General features: G+C 51.8%; 1 protein-coding gene across 1 annotated transcript in view; it reads left to right on the top strand.

The window, feature by feature from the left end:
• Positions 1–10,352, top strand: part of MMP24 (matrix metallopeptidase 24) — a gene marked incomplete at both ends in the record, with an annotated part of 39,413 nt that extends 29,061 nt beyond the window's left edge. The window contains 5 exons of the mRNA XM_080925341.1: positions 2,455–2,616; positions 4,868–5,082; positions 6,720–6,858; positions 8,201–8,467; positions 10,015–10,352. Of these exons, the coding sequence (XP_080781467.1) occupies positions 2,455–2,616; positions 4,868–5,082; positions 6,720–6,858; positions 8,201–8,467; positions 10,015–10,352 (1,121 nt within the window). The remainder of the gene's footprint in view (positions 1–2,454; positions 2,617–4,867; positions 5,083–6,719; positions 6,859–8,200; positions 8,468–10,014) is intronic.
• Positions 10,353–12,022: the final 1,670 nt, after the last annotated feature.

Here is a 12,022-nt window from a genome sequence, read left to right as displayed (position 1 = left end):
ACCTGTGCCAGAACCTGATGTGGGCCCTTTTAATACTGACTCATTAATCCTTGTCCCTGCTCTTAAGAGGCAGGCAGCCATTAATCTCTTCTCTGTGGAAGAAGAGATCTTAAAACACCACATTGCTAGGACACAGCAGAGCTACCAAAACTGTACTCTGATCACTCTGCTTCCTGCCTCCCACCCTTCGGGGACTGAAGACCATGAAAGCCTCCTCTCCAAGGGTGACTCCCCTCACTCCTCTGTGTTCCCTCACAAGCCCAGTGTGACTGCCCTCGCCTCTCCTTCCCTCTCCTCTCCTTCCCTCTCCTCACCAAAGCTCTTCTGGTTCTTTGTGGTGGGATGCTAGCTTCCTAGCTCTTCTCTTCCTTTTTGTCCTGGGAAGAAGAAACCCACAGGACTTTTTTCTTCAAGAGATTTCACTGGTCAAAAGCCAAGGACAATGGTGGAGAGTATTCAGGGCTCCCTGGCTCCCTGCTGAGGTCCCTGTGGGTGTTCCCAAGGAGAGGCCTGGTCAGGAAAAAGGCCCTGAACAGCTTGTCCAGGTGGATCAGCAAACCAGGAGCAGAGCCAGGACAGGCCGTAGGAAACTGAGCTGCCTTCTGCCAGCCCTTAGCAGCCACCTTTGTTTGGACTGGAGCTAAAGAATGAGCTCACTGCTTCCCTGCTGCTGAAGGGACCAGGACCTGGACCAGGAGCTGGGGGCAACTTACACCTGCCAGCCTGCCCTTCTCAGCAGAAGGCCAGCCCAGGCTTCTGGCCAACCTTGCAGTGATACTGCCCATCCCCCACTCCTCTCCCTGGCTCAAGGGTGGCTTGATGATGGTATTGGTTTCAGGAGAGAGCCATTCTGGGTCTGGCCTGTGGAGTTCTCCTTTCCCAAGACTTTATTCAGAGATGCCAGATAACTCCCACCCTCATCTGACTCTCCAGAGGCAACTCTGCCAGGGGTACCAGAGCAGAGTAGGCAGTGACATTTCCAACTCCTGGTGAACGTCGAGGTGATGGAAAGAGACTGAGGAATGCATAAGCCTGGGAGATAAGAGAAAGGTCTTGGGGATGAACAAATGCTAGAGATTGAACAGGAGGAGTCAAAGCTGTAGATACAGTGTCCTGCCCAACTCCTTGGCCATAGTGTTCTTTCCCAATACAAGCCTTGCCCTACCCAAGGCTTAAAAAGAGGAACTGGTGGTAGCTAGCCTTAAGAGAGTCTGGTTGCTATACCCTGCCAACCTTTTTGGTTAACGGGCCTGCTCTGGTCCAGCTCACGCCTTTTGTGCCTAAAGCAGCAGAGGAGCAATTCCCAGCTGAAATAAACAGGTGGGGACTCAATCCTGGTGCTGAAATCAGACACAGGATGCCGGACATGAAACTAGGGGCAGTGCACTGTCCAATTTGGGACAGCCACCTTCATGTCCAGTGCCACACCTTCAGGCTTTGAGACTCCTCACCTCAATTTTGGCCAGTAGTTTCAGGACTAGGGTCCTCCTACCCCACAACTATTCCTACTCACATCAGGCCTCCTGGAGGTGACGACTAACCAGCCACCCCAAAACCTTTTTCTTCTCATCTTGCCATAGTTTCCTTTCGTCTGCCCACCAGCACCCTAGTATCTGCACCCCATCTTCTGAACTGATCCTACTGATCTACCTGCCTCAAGTCTCCTTTGCCTCTAATCCCCTCTCCAATGGCAAACAGGGTGACTTCATTGTGACCCACCTCCTTTCCTGCTGTCCCTGACCCCACACACACCCATGGCTAAGAAACGGATTTGAATTCCTTTGTAGGGCATCACAGAACCCCGCTTGCCAGCCTGGCTGACCTCATCTCTCCCTGGCTCTCCCTTAGCGCTTTGTTCTCAAGCCAAATGCAATGAACTCCTTGTCCCTGGACCTGAGCTGTAGCAGTCCCTTGCCAGGAATGCCACTCCACCCTCTTCCTCCCTAACCCCGAATCCATTCATCAGACTGTCTTGCCGTTCAAGACTCAAGCTTCACCCTGATGGTATCTTCCCTGAGTATTTCCCTCCCATCTGAATGGGATTTAGTAGTACAGACGTGTAATCCCAGGGGCCTCAAAATAAAAGGTAAGAGAGATCTGGGAGATAGCTCAGTGCAGTATGCAAGGTCCAAAGATTCTATCCTTAGTACCTTAAAACAAGTTCTCAATCTTTCTACATCTGTTGAAGCACCCAAGTGCCTGCAATGCTGTGCAGTCATTCTGTATGTATCCCTCTGTACCAAGAGGTGTGTGTGTGTGTGTGTGTGTGTGTGTGTGTGTGTGTGTGCGCGCGCGCGCGCGCGCGCAAAGACTATGTTTGATTTCTCTATATCCCCAATGTCCAGCTGAAGGGTAGGGGCAGGGGATGTGCTACATGTTTGATATGCTAAGTAATGGCCTAACTGACTGATACAAAGTGGGTGCCCTGGGCACCTCTTCTGTCCCTCTCCGCAGGCAATGACCTCTTCCTGGTGGCCGTGCATGAACTGGGCCATGCACTGGGACTGGAGCACTCTAATGACCCCAGTGCTATCATGGCACCCTTCTACCAATACATGGAGACGCACAACTTCAAACTACCCCAAGATGATCTCCAGGGCATCCAGAAGATTTACGGTGTGTGTAGTAGGGGAGGGGAGGGTCACTACCGTGAGACTGAACTATGGCAGGTTGGAGCTATGCCAGTTGTCAGGGTTGCTGCTGTGTCTCAGTGCTGACTTTTATGAGGTCCCCTAGCACACTGGGAAACCTAGGGGACAAAGCTGTAACTGGGAAGGGCAAAGTGAGGTGAGGACACTCATCCCCTCTTTTCTATCCTTTCCCACCCATCTTCCTGTTACCTCCTGTTCTCCATTACCCCTCTAACAGATGGGGACCAGGGACACTCTGACTTAGGAGAGTCACAACATTGAGTCATGGTGTCATAACCAGATCTGTGATCTCAGGGTGAATGAGAAGGTAGCCTGCTGTCTTAATGAGGTCTGAAGATCCCACCACACTGCTGGGACAAGGCAGGCTGGCATGGAGGTTCTGGTCAGGTTGGCTGAAATGGGAAGACCAGTTCATTTGAGCAAATGCTAGGGAACATAAACACAGGGGTGGGGCTCCCTCTGGAGGAGGTGCAGCAACCAAAGCCCTGCATCACAGCAGGTGAAGCAGGAGGCAGGGTGGGCAGCCAGTACTAGCAGTGATTTCAAAGGCAGAATGGGCAGGATCTGATGACAGATCTGATGTGGGGATGGGGGGAAAGGAACAAAGAGAACCGAGAGTTCTGAGTTTGCTGTGGGGGTAGCTCAGTCGGTAAAGTGCTGAGCTAATTGAAGCCCTACAGTCCCCAGAACCACAAGAACCAGACATGGTTGCACACACCTGTAATCCCAGCCTTCTAGAGGATCAGAGGTTCAAATTCAATTCTTTGCCACATAAGGAGTTTGAGGCCAGCCACTGACACATGAAACCCTGTCTTTAAAAAAAAGAAAATTAGGGGCTGAGGGTGCTCTGGTCTTTGTAATTGTAGACTGATAAGATCTCAGTCTGCAGTCCACAGACCAGGAGGTTATCGGGCTTGGAGACTCTACTGTATGATACATAGTTACTAGTTACAAATAACTATTGACATTTAAATGTTAGCCAGGTGATGGAAGCAGTGCTTGCCTTTAATCCCAGTACTCAGGAGGCAAAGGCAGGAGAATCTCTGAGTGTGAAGCCAGCCTGGTCTACAGAGTGAGTTTCAGGATAGCCAGAGCTATACAGAGAAAAGATGTTTTGAAAAGAAAGGAAGGAAGAAAAGAAAGACATTTACATTTAAAATATTTACATTGCAGTTTCAGCTCTTTGGTCACTAAGAACTAGTCACCCACTTTAAGTACTCAGTAGCCACGTGTGCATGTGGCCTGAGGGCACCAATACTGACAGGCTGAGCATTTTATCACCACAGAATGTCAGAGGACAGTTCTTAGGGTCTCTAAATCCAGAACCTGGATGGGCCCCTTAGAGCAGTGGCCTTTAAGAATCATCTTACCAGTCTTTAAAAAAAAAAAAAAGAAAAGAAAAGAAAAGAAAAGAAAAACTACTGACCCCACCCTCACCCCAAAGATTTGAGTTATTCCATCTCAGGAGCTTCCTGAAGATCTAGAGGTGTAAAGCTCTCCAGGGTGGTCCCCCATGACCTGCCCAAGTTAAGAGGCATAACAGAAGGAAGAAAGTAAAGAGAGCCCAAGGGTACCCAGTCTTTGGAGTAGGGTAGACACTCCTGACAATGGAGGTTAATAGAGAAGCCTCCAAGGGCAGACAAACCAAGAGTGCAGGGCCATGGGTTGAGGCAGATGTTTCCAGAATCTTACAAGCCAACGTGTGGGCCTCGGACCGGTGACATGGGCTTCACCTGAGACCTTGAAGACCTGTTGTCTGGCTCCGCCCCAGGTCCTCTGAATCACAACCTGCATTACCAAAATTCCCGAGATGAGTCACTCCATCAGCAGAGTTTGAGTTGATAACAGCTGGATTCCGAAATCCAGAGGTCACTCACTGGTGATCTTGGCAAGTGGTTTGGATAGGAGCTGAGCCTCTTTTGAAGAGTGGATGTGGTTAGACGTTAGAGTCCAGCTGTGTGGAAGGGAACAGCAAAGAAGGCTGTGGAACACTGCCCAGAAGGTTTCTTAAGGGAAGATAGCAGACTTGGGGGCGGAGAGTGCAGATCCCCATCCGGTAGCTGTATGTTCTTAGAGACTGGGCATTATGTCAGGGAGAAGGTGCAGGAGGTCAGAGGGATTGGCTTGACCTGGAACTGACTGTGTAGTGTTGGGGCATTGGCAGATGACAGAAGGGAAAAGCTGGGACCTCCCTAAGATCCAGCCCCTCTCTCCAGGACCCCCAGCTGAGCCTCTGGAGCCCACAAGGCCCCTTCCTACACTCCCGGTCCGCAGGATCCATTCACCGTCTGAGAGGAAACATGAGCGGGAGCCCAGGCCTCCTCGGCCACCTCTGGGGGACCGGCCATCCACTCCAGGTGCCAAACCCAACATCTGTGATGGCAACTTCAACACAGTGGCCCTCTTCCGAGGGGAGATGTTTGTGTTTAAGGTATGGAGAGTGGATCAGTACTGCCCAGAGTGTGCCCCCCACCCCCAGTCATGGAGCTGGGCAGGCTCCTACTCTATATAAACCGTGGGGCCTGGATAGGAACTGGTCTAGTGGCCAGGAAAGGACCCAGAGTCTCTTTCTGGTGCTGATAGGCTAGCCGACTTGGTTCTACAAAATGACAAGGAGAGACTGGCAAACTGACAACTTCCCTTCCAAGGAGCCAATGCTCAGAAAAATGCTGGACACAGGGTCTGTGACAAGTCACTCCCTTCTTCAGACCTCAGCTATTCAACTGGGGGAGTCATTCTTCTGGCACACGGGGTGTGAGGAGTAGAGGTTATGAGATGCAGAATAGGGACTGGTCAGGTGAACAGAGTCTACAACTCCTGCCAGGGCACGAGTGATGGTCAAGGCATATCACGTTCCCTGTCCTGAGCCTGTCATGTGATCCAAGGGCTGGCTAGATCCCTGGGAAACACACTAAGATAGAAGGAATGCCTATCTGTGGATAGAATCAGCATCTGTGGGCAGGAGGATCAAGAAGCCAGTCCAGGGGAGATGCAGACCTGGTGCTAACTCAGTCCCTATGGGAAGCACTGGAACCTAACGGCCCATCAGTCATTCCACGCTGGCTGCAAAACGAAGCCACGCCACCCCCAAAGAGCTGGAAGCTGAAAGCTGCCTTCTGGTACACCCAGTCAGTAGGAAGTACCCTTCATCAAACGGGAGCTGGAAAACAGGTCTCCATGACAGCGGGTGGCAGAGGAAGGCTACCCCATTTTCCCTCAGAAGGCCTCCCCAGCAAGCTTCAATCACTAAGTAGGAATCAGGTCGTGTAAGTTAGCCCCGTCCTGCCTCTCAGTATGTGACTGGCTCTAGGCATGTCCCTTGGCCTTCCTTAAGACTCTGTGTCAGCCTGACTTGACAGAGTCGTGCAAGTCAGAATTTTTAAAACTGGACCTAAAAGTGCTTTATAAAACACTTTTAAAATGCCACCTTATTGGTTCAGAGCTCTTACCGCTCTTGCAGAGGACCTGGGTTCAGTTCCCAGTACCCACTTGGGGGCTCACAGGTGCCTCTAACCAGTTCCGGAGAATCCAGTGTCCCCTTCTGATGTCTGCAAGGTCATTCATACACTCAGGCACACACTCATACACATAAATGAATATTTTAAAAAATTCTAGGTTTGTACTATCTTCTGAGTCATGTTCCTACTGTAGCTCTCGTATTTCTTTGATCCTCCCAATAAAATGTTCAGAGGCATGTGTGGGGTTTACCATCTTCTTTACCATGGTGGGATTCCCGCCAGACCATCTGATATCAGTAACTCTCTGCTGCCCTCCCGTGGCCATTCCCTGCCACGGCCGTCTCCTTTCTAGCCTTTCCACACCTCTCCCACACCCATCTGCTGTGTGTCTCATAGTCTTGGACAGCAGGAGGCTTAAATGAAGAGTTAGTTACATCCTGTCTTCTTTTAAGAGTTGGAAGCAACAGATGGACAGACTCCATGGGGGTTGTGAGGCTGAGCCCCAGGGTTGGGGTTGGGTTGTTGGGCCTGAGCCCTGGGGCTGAGATCACTGAATTCAGAGGTAAAACCTGCCACCTGCCTCTCTCCTCTCTGCACTCCCCACCCCCAGGATCGCTGGTTCTGGCGCCTGCGCAATAACCGGGTACAGGAGGGTTACCCCATGCAGATTGAACAGTTCTGGAAGGGCCTGCCTGCCCGCATAGATGCAGCCTATGAAAGAGCTGACGGAAGATTTGTCTTCTTCAAAGGTAACATGGGCATTTCCATGCCCTTTTTGAGGCCTCCTTTTTTCTATCTAAACCAGAAGAGGTGGAGTGGGAAACAGAGGCCCTCCATGGGTTGACACTGACTTCTGAAGGGTCAGATTTCTGCAGAAAGGAAAGTATATCATCTGGGAAACACAAGTTAAGAAAGCAGCAAAGTTGTTGAGGTGAAAAATTCCATCCATTCAAAGTCCAGGGCAAGACAAGGAAAGCCACCCACACTCCACAAGAAGGTCGTTCTTTCAGCTCTGTAAGGGCCCAAGCAGGCCAACAGGACAGAGGTAAGGGGAAAGCAAGCTAACATGCCCAGCCTGAGCTAGCTCTGTTCTATTGGCAACCTTGACTTGACCCAATTTTAAGCAGCCAGGGAGGGATCAAGGGAAAGCACAGGATATAAGGGGGTGGGGCTATATCAGAGTTAGGTGAGGGGACAGCAGATGACGGAGTGTGAGGATATGAGACAGCCTTGAGTCCTTGTGTGAAGAGTGCAGAAAGTCCTGAGTGATGTGCATTGCTTGACATGACCCAGCCGCATCGAGGACCTAGGAACTTGGACCCTTGGGAAATTGGTGACTTTCTGCATATGGGTCTGACTTAAAATTAGCAAAGCCTTGTTGTGGTCCAGGTGTGAATGATCATGAACAGTTGGCCAGCGTGTGCAGGAAAAATGAAGTAACTGCAGCATCCTCCATCCTGAAACTGCTCACCATGGGCTGGAGAGATGGCTCAGCAGTTTAGAGCACTGACTGCCCTTCCAGAGGTCTTGAGTTCAATTCTCTGCAACCACATGGTGGCTCACAACCATCTAAGACTGCTTGCGTACAGGGGCTTGTAATTCCTTCCCTGTTCTGAACACAATAAACGCACTGAGGACCCAGGTTGTTGTGGTAGTAGGTACTGCTCCTTCAGAGCACACACACCTCAACTGACCCCAGCTGTGGGGACCAGTAGTGTGTGATATCACAGGAGTGGCCTAGCTCACCAAAAACGAGAGAGTCAAGACAAGTGGGTAAGCCACTCGCATAATCCCAGGCCTTGGAAGGCAGAGGCAGGAGGCTCACTGAAAGGCTGAGAAAGTTTGCTTGTCATAATGAATTCCAAGCTAGCCAGGGACTCAAAAGGTACATCAAAACCAAGATGGTGGGTGAGTCAGAGAACTTACGTAGCATGGTGCGAATGATTGGCTTTTGCTCCGCAGATCTGCTGGGCCAAGGGCTAAAACTGACATCTTACGAATGAGGACAGACAGACATTCCTCATTCCTCAGGGCAGCACTGTGCCCGCCCTGAGGCTCCCACAGGCTGATTTTGTGCTCCCTTCCTTGCAGGCGACAAGTACTGGGTGTTCAAGGAAGTGACGGTGGAGCCTGGGTACCCCCATAGCCTGGGGGAGCTGGGAAGCTGCCTGCCCCGGGAAGGAATTGACACAGCTCTTCGCTGGGAACCTGTGGGCAAAACCTACTTTTTCAAAGGCGAGCGGTACTGGCGCTACAGCGAGGAGCGGCGAGCCACAGACCCTGGCTACCCCAAGCCCATCACCGTGTGGAAGGGCATTCCGCAGGCACCACAAGGAGCCTTCATCAGCAAGGAAGGATGTATGTAAGGGTCAAGCTGAGATGGGAATTGGGAATTAGTTTTGTGTGGTTCTCAAGGCCCGGGCATCTTCTCTTGAGTACCCAGATTTGAGAAACATAACGTGATAACAGGCAACTACCCCCAAATGGACCATGTTCACATAGTAAATTCACTTGCAGGGATGGATAGCGGTACTCCAAAGGTTTCATGGGGTTTGAAGGTTAGTCTGTCAATCACCTTATGCCATCAGGTCTCCCTACCAGATTAAAAGCTCCTCAAAGGAGGCTCGGGCTTTACGAGGTGCAGAGCAAGCGTCCATGACTGTCTACTGACCGGCCTGGATAAAAGCGCTGACACTTGATCACACAGAGCTGGCTGGGTTCACAGACCCCTCCACTACTCTCAATTGTAGTGGGCAAGTCACTCTACGTTTCTGTTCTGCTCTCCAAGAAATAGAAATGACCATGGCACTTACCTTTGGGCTGGGTGATAAAAGATTCATAAGGTAACTTAGGGCACACTTGGCACAATGTCCACCACATGGTCTGTGCCATAGAAAAGCTTAAGCCTCCCTCATCATCTTACGAACATTTCAGTTGGTGTAAGGCGGCAGGATTCAGTCATTTGCTGCACGGTGATTACTGAGAACCAGCTTTCGGGAGGGGCTCAGGACGGAAGCAATAAATAAGACTTTCATGGTTCTCGGACCGGTGACGGAAAATAACGTTGCCACAAAAGCTAAGGAAATAAGCAAGTCAGAGGACACCACTGTCTAGTGGCTTTTAAAATGTGATACTTTACCCACGTGGTCTCCCTCTTTGGGAGTCCCAGAGACAGGTGACATCAAAGACCTTGACCAATGAAAGTCCTGGGGAGCCAGCCAATGGAGAGAGTCTAAGTGAGCCACTTCGCAGTCAGTCGACTGGCGGCTGGGTTGCTAAGGCTGTTGCTGGGTGTCTTAAGAGAGCTGCCCAGGGAGTGATTGGCAGAGCAGCCTGGCCTGCTGCCACCTTCTTTCCCTCCAGCCACCAAAGCCACTAGAAGGGTCCTAAGGCACCTGCATCTGTGTTGCAGTGATATATGCCAAGCCCAGGCTGTCCCCCAAAATCTATAATTGTGGAGCCACCGTGTCTGCTGCTAACAAATGAAATCTTGCTCCTCAACTCCATTGGCCTGGGTCAAGAGATAGACTGAGGTCCTAGAGCTATGGAGACTGCATTGTACTAGTGCTTGATCAGAGCCTGGCACGCCGTGTGACAGAGCTGTTTCCACACCTAAAGCAGATCCAGCCTGGGCAGTATAAATTAAGGCATTTGCTCACTCTATTCAAAATCCCTTAGTAGTTTCCCAGTGCCTTCGAACTATAAGCTGGACTGTCCACGTCCTGGGGCTCCCTCTTTGCTGAATTGATTACTGTGCCATCAGTGGAGCAAGCAGTCACTCAGTCACCTTAGTTCCAACAGACCTCTTCCCTGCCATGCCACTTGGAGCTCCTCTCGCACCGGGTCCAGAGCAGGTCCTAGGAGTGTGGTGGAGTGCTGGTGCTGAGTCTTTCCCGTTTCCACAGATTACACCTACTTCTACAAAGGCCGGGACTACTGGAAGTTTGACAACCAGAAACTGAGTGTGGAGCCAGGGTACCCACGCAACATCCTGCGCGACTGGATGGGCTGCAAGCAGAAGGAGGTGGAGCGGCGGAAAGAGCGGAGGCTGCCCCAGGATGATGTGGACATCATGGTGACCATCGATGACGTGCCAGGCTCTGTGAACGCTGTGGCTGTGGTTGTCCCCTGCACACTGTCCCTCTGCCTCCTGGTGCTGCTCTATACTATCTTCCAGTTCAAGAACAAGACGGGTCCTCAGCCCGTCACCTACTATAAGCGGCCGGTCCAGGAGTGGGTATGAGCAGCCCAGAGCCCTCTCTGTCTACCCGGTCTGGCCAGCCAGGCCCTTCCTCACCAGGGTCTGAGGGGCAGCTCTAGTCACTGCCCACCGGGGCCAGCAGGGCCCTAGGCCAGGTTCATGTGTAGCTGAAGTGGTGGGTGCATTGGTCTAGGCTGAGTGTGGGGCAGGGAGTGATGGTGGCTATGCCCCAGGCTGGGTAGCTGGCACCCAGCTGCCAGCCTTCTGTCCTGGGTAGACCTCTCTCTACTCAAGGGAATAGGCCAGGCCCTGTCAGGAGGCAAGGATCATGCCAGGAGGTGCCCCTGAGGTCACTGCATCCTGTGGTGTCTGCAAGATACCGCAGCTCCAGTCCTGGCTGGGACCCAGCCTTCTGAGTGAGGCAAGCCAGCACTAGCTCTCACCCCCACCCCAAGATGCCACCAATCCCAGTCCCCTCTGCCAACACCTGCTGGTCAGATGTCCCCTCACCCCTACCCTACTATCCTCCAAGGCTGCAGTGCCCCTGATGCCAACACAGTAGGCAAAAGCCTGGGTTTCCCCTGCTAGCCAATAGCAGATTCCTCAGGAAACCTGCTCCACCTGTCAGGTCTCCTCTGAGACTCAGAATTTAGGGTCACATGCTGCAGGCAAGGCTGTGACCCAGCTGGATCTCACAAGGGCCCAGCTGTCATGTCGTGAATATTTAAATGTCCTGTCACTAATGTTTAAAGTCCCATTTTGCAAAGGCTACTTGAGGCTTTAGGTCAGCTAGAGGTGACTGTCTTGGTGACAAGGCCAGAGTGGTGGCCCTTCCCCGGGCACTAAGGACCATGGTGCTGCAAAGGCCACTCGGGCATCCTGTCCAGGAGGCTCAACAGCTCAACAGCTGGGGCAGGAGCTGACCTGGTTCTGGGGGCGGATCCTAGTTTGTGACTACTCTCTACTCTCCTTCCTTAATGTCCCCTACCCTGCTCCAGCCCGTCCTTTGTGGCCTGGGAGCTCAGCCTGACTATAGGTAAAGCAGAGATGATTCTAGAGCCACCATTGTCATAGCCTCAGAGTAAGGGAGCAGGGCAACCTTTGTAGTCCATCCACATCCCCATTGACCCTGAGGCAACTCAGTTTCAGCCTGGAGGCGGTGTTTGTGCTCCAGTTCACTGGGCCCACCTTCCTGCATTGCTCTTAGGAAAAGGGTACTCCCAGCTAGTAGCAGCCCCAGGCTTTGGGGCCTCCCCTCACTCCCTACCCCGACCTACCTTATTGTTGTTTGTTTTAACCCAAGGCTCTTCTTCACATCTGACAGGAGTTCCTAAGTCTTGGCTTGACTTGTTCCAAAACCACTGGGTACAGTGTTGCTCACTGGCTCTCTTCCAAGCTCAACAGTGGTACGAGGCAGCCATCAGGGTGCTAGTGGGTGACAGATACCAACTCTGACCTCTGAGCCTGCATGGGCTTTGCCCCTGCCCTATGGACCCTGGGATTTTGGTCAGCTTGCCCTGTAGCAGACAGGGACTCTCGCTGCCCTGGGAGTTGTTGAGTAAAAATCTCTTGTCCCAGAAGCACCTATGTGGGCCCACTGTGTCCCATCTCACCATCATGTTCTTTCTCATTTTGGCCAAGGGCAGGCTCCCTGGGGCAGGTGGGGAACAAGTGCAGAGATTTAGTGACTCATAGGTTTGTACCGTGTTTTC

This window comes from Micromys minutus, assembly GCF_963924665.1.
Source record: "Micromys minutus genome assembly, chromosome: 11".
Lineage (NCBI taxonomy): Eukaryota > Metazoa > Chordata > Mammalia > Rodentia > Muridae > Micromys > Micromys minutus.
Note: the sequence above shows the minus strand (reverse complement) of the source record. Positions and strands in the feature narration are given on the sequence as shown.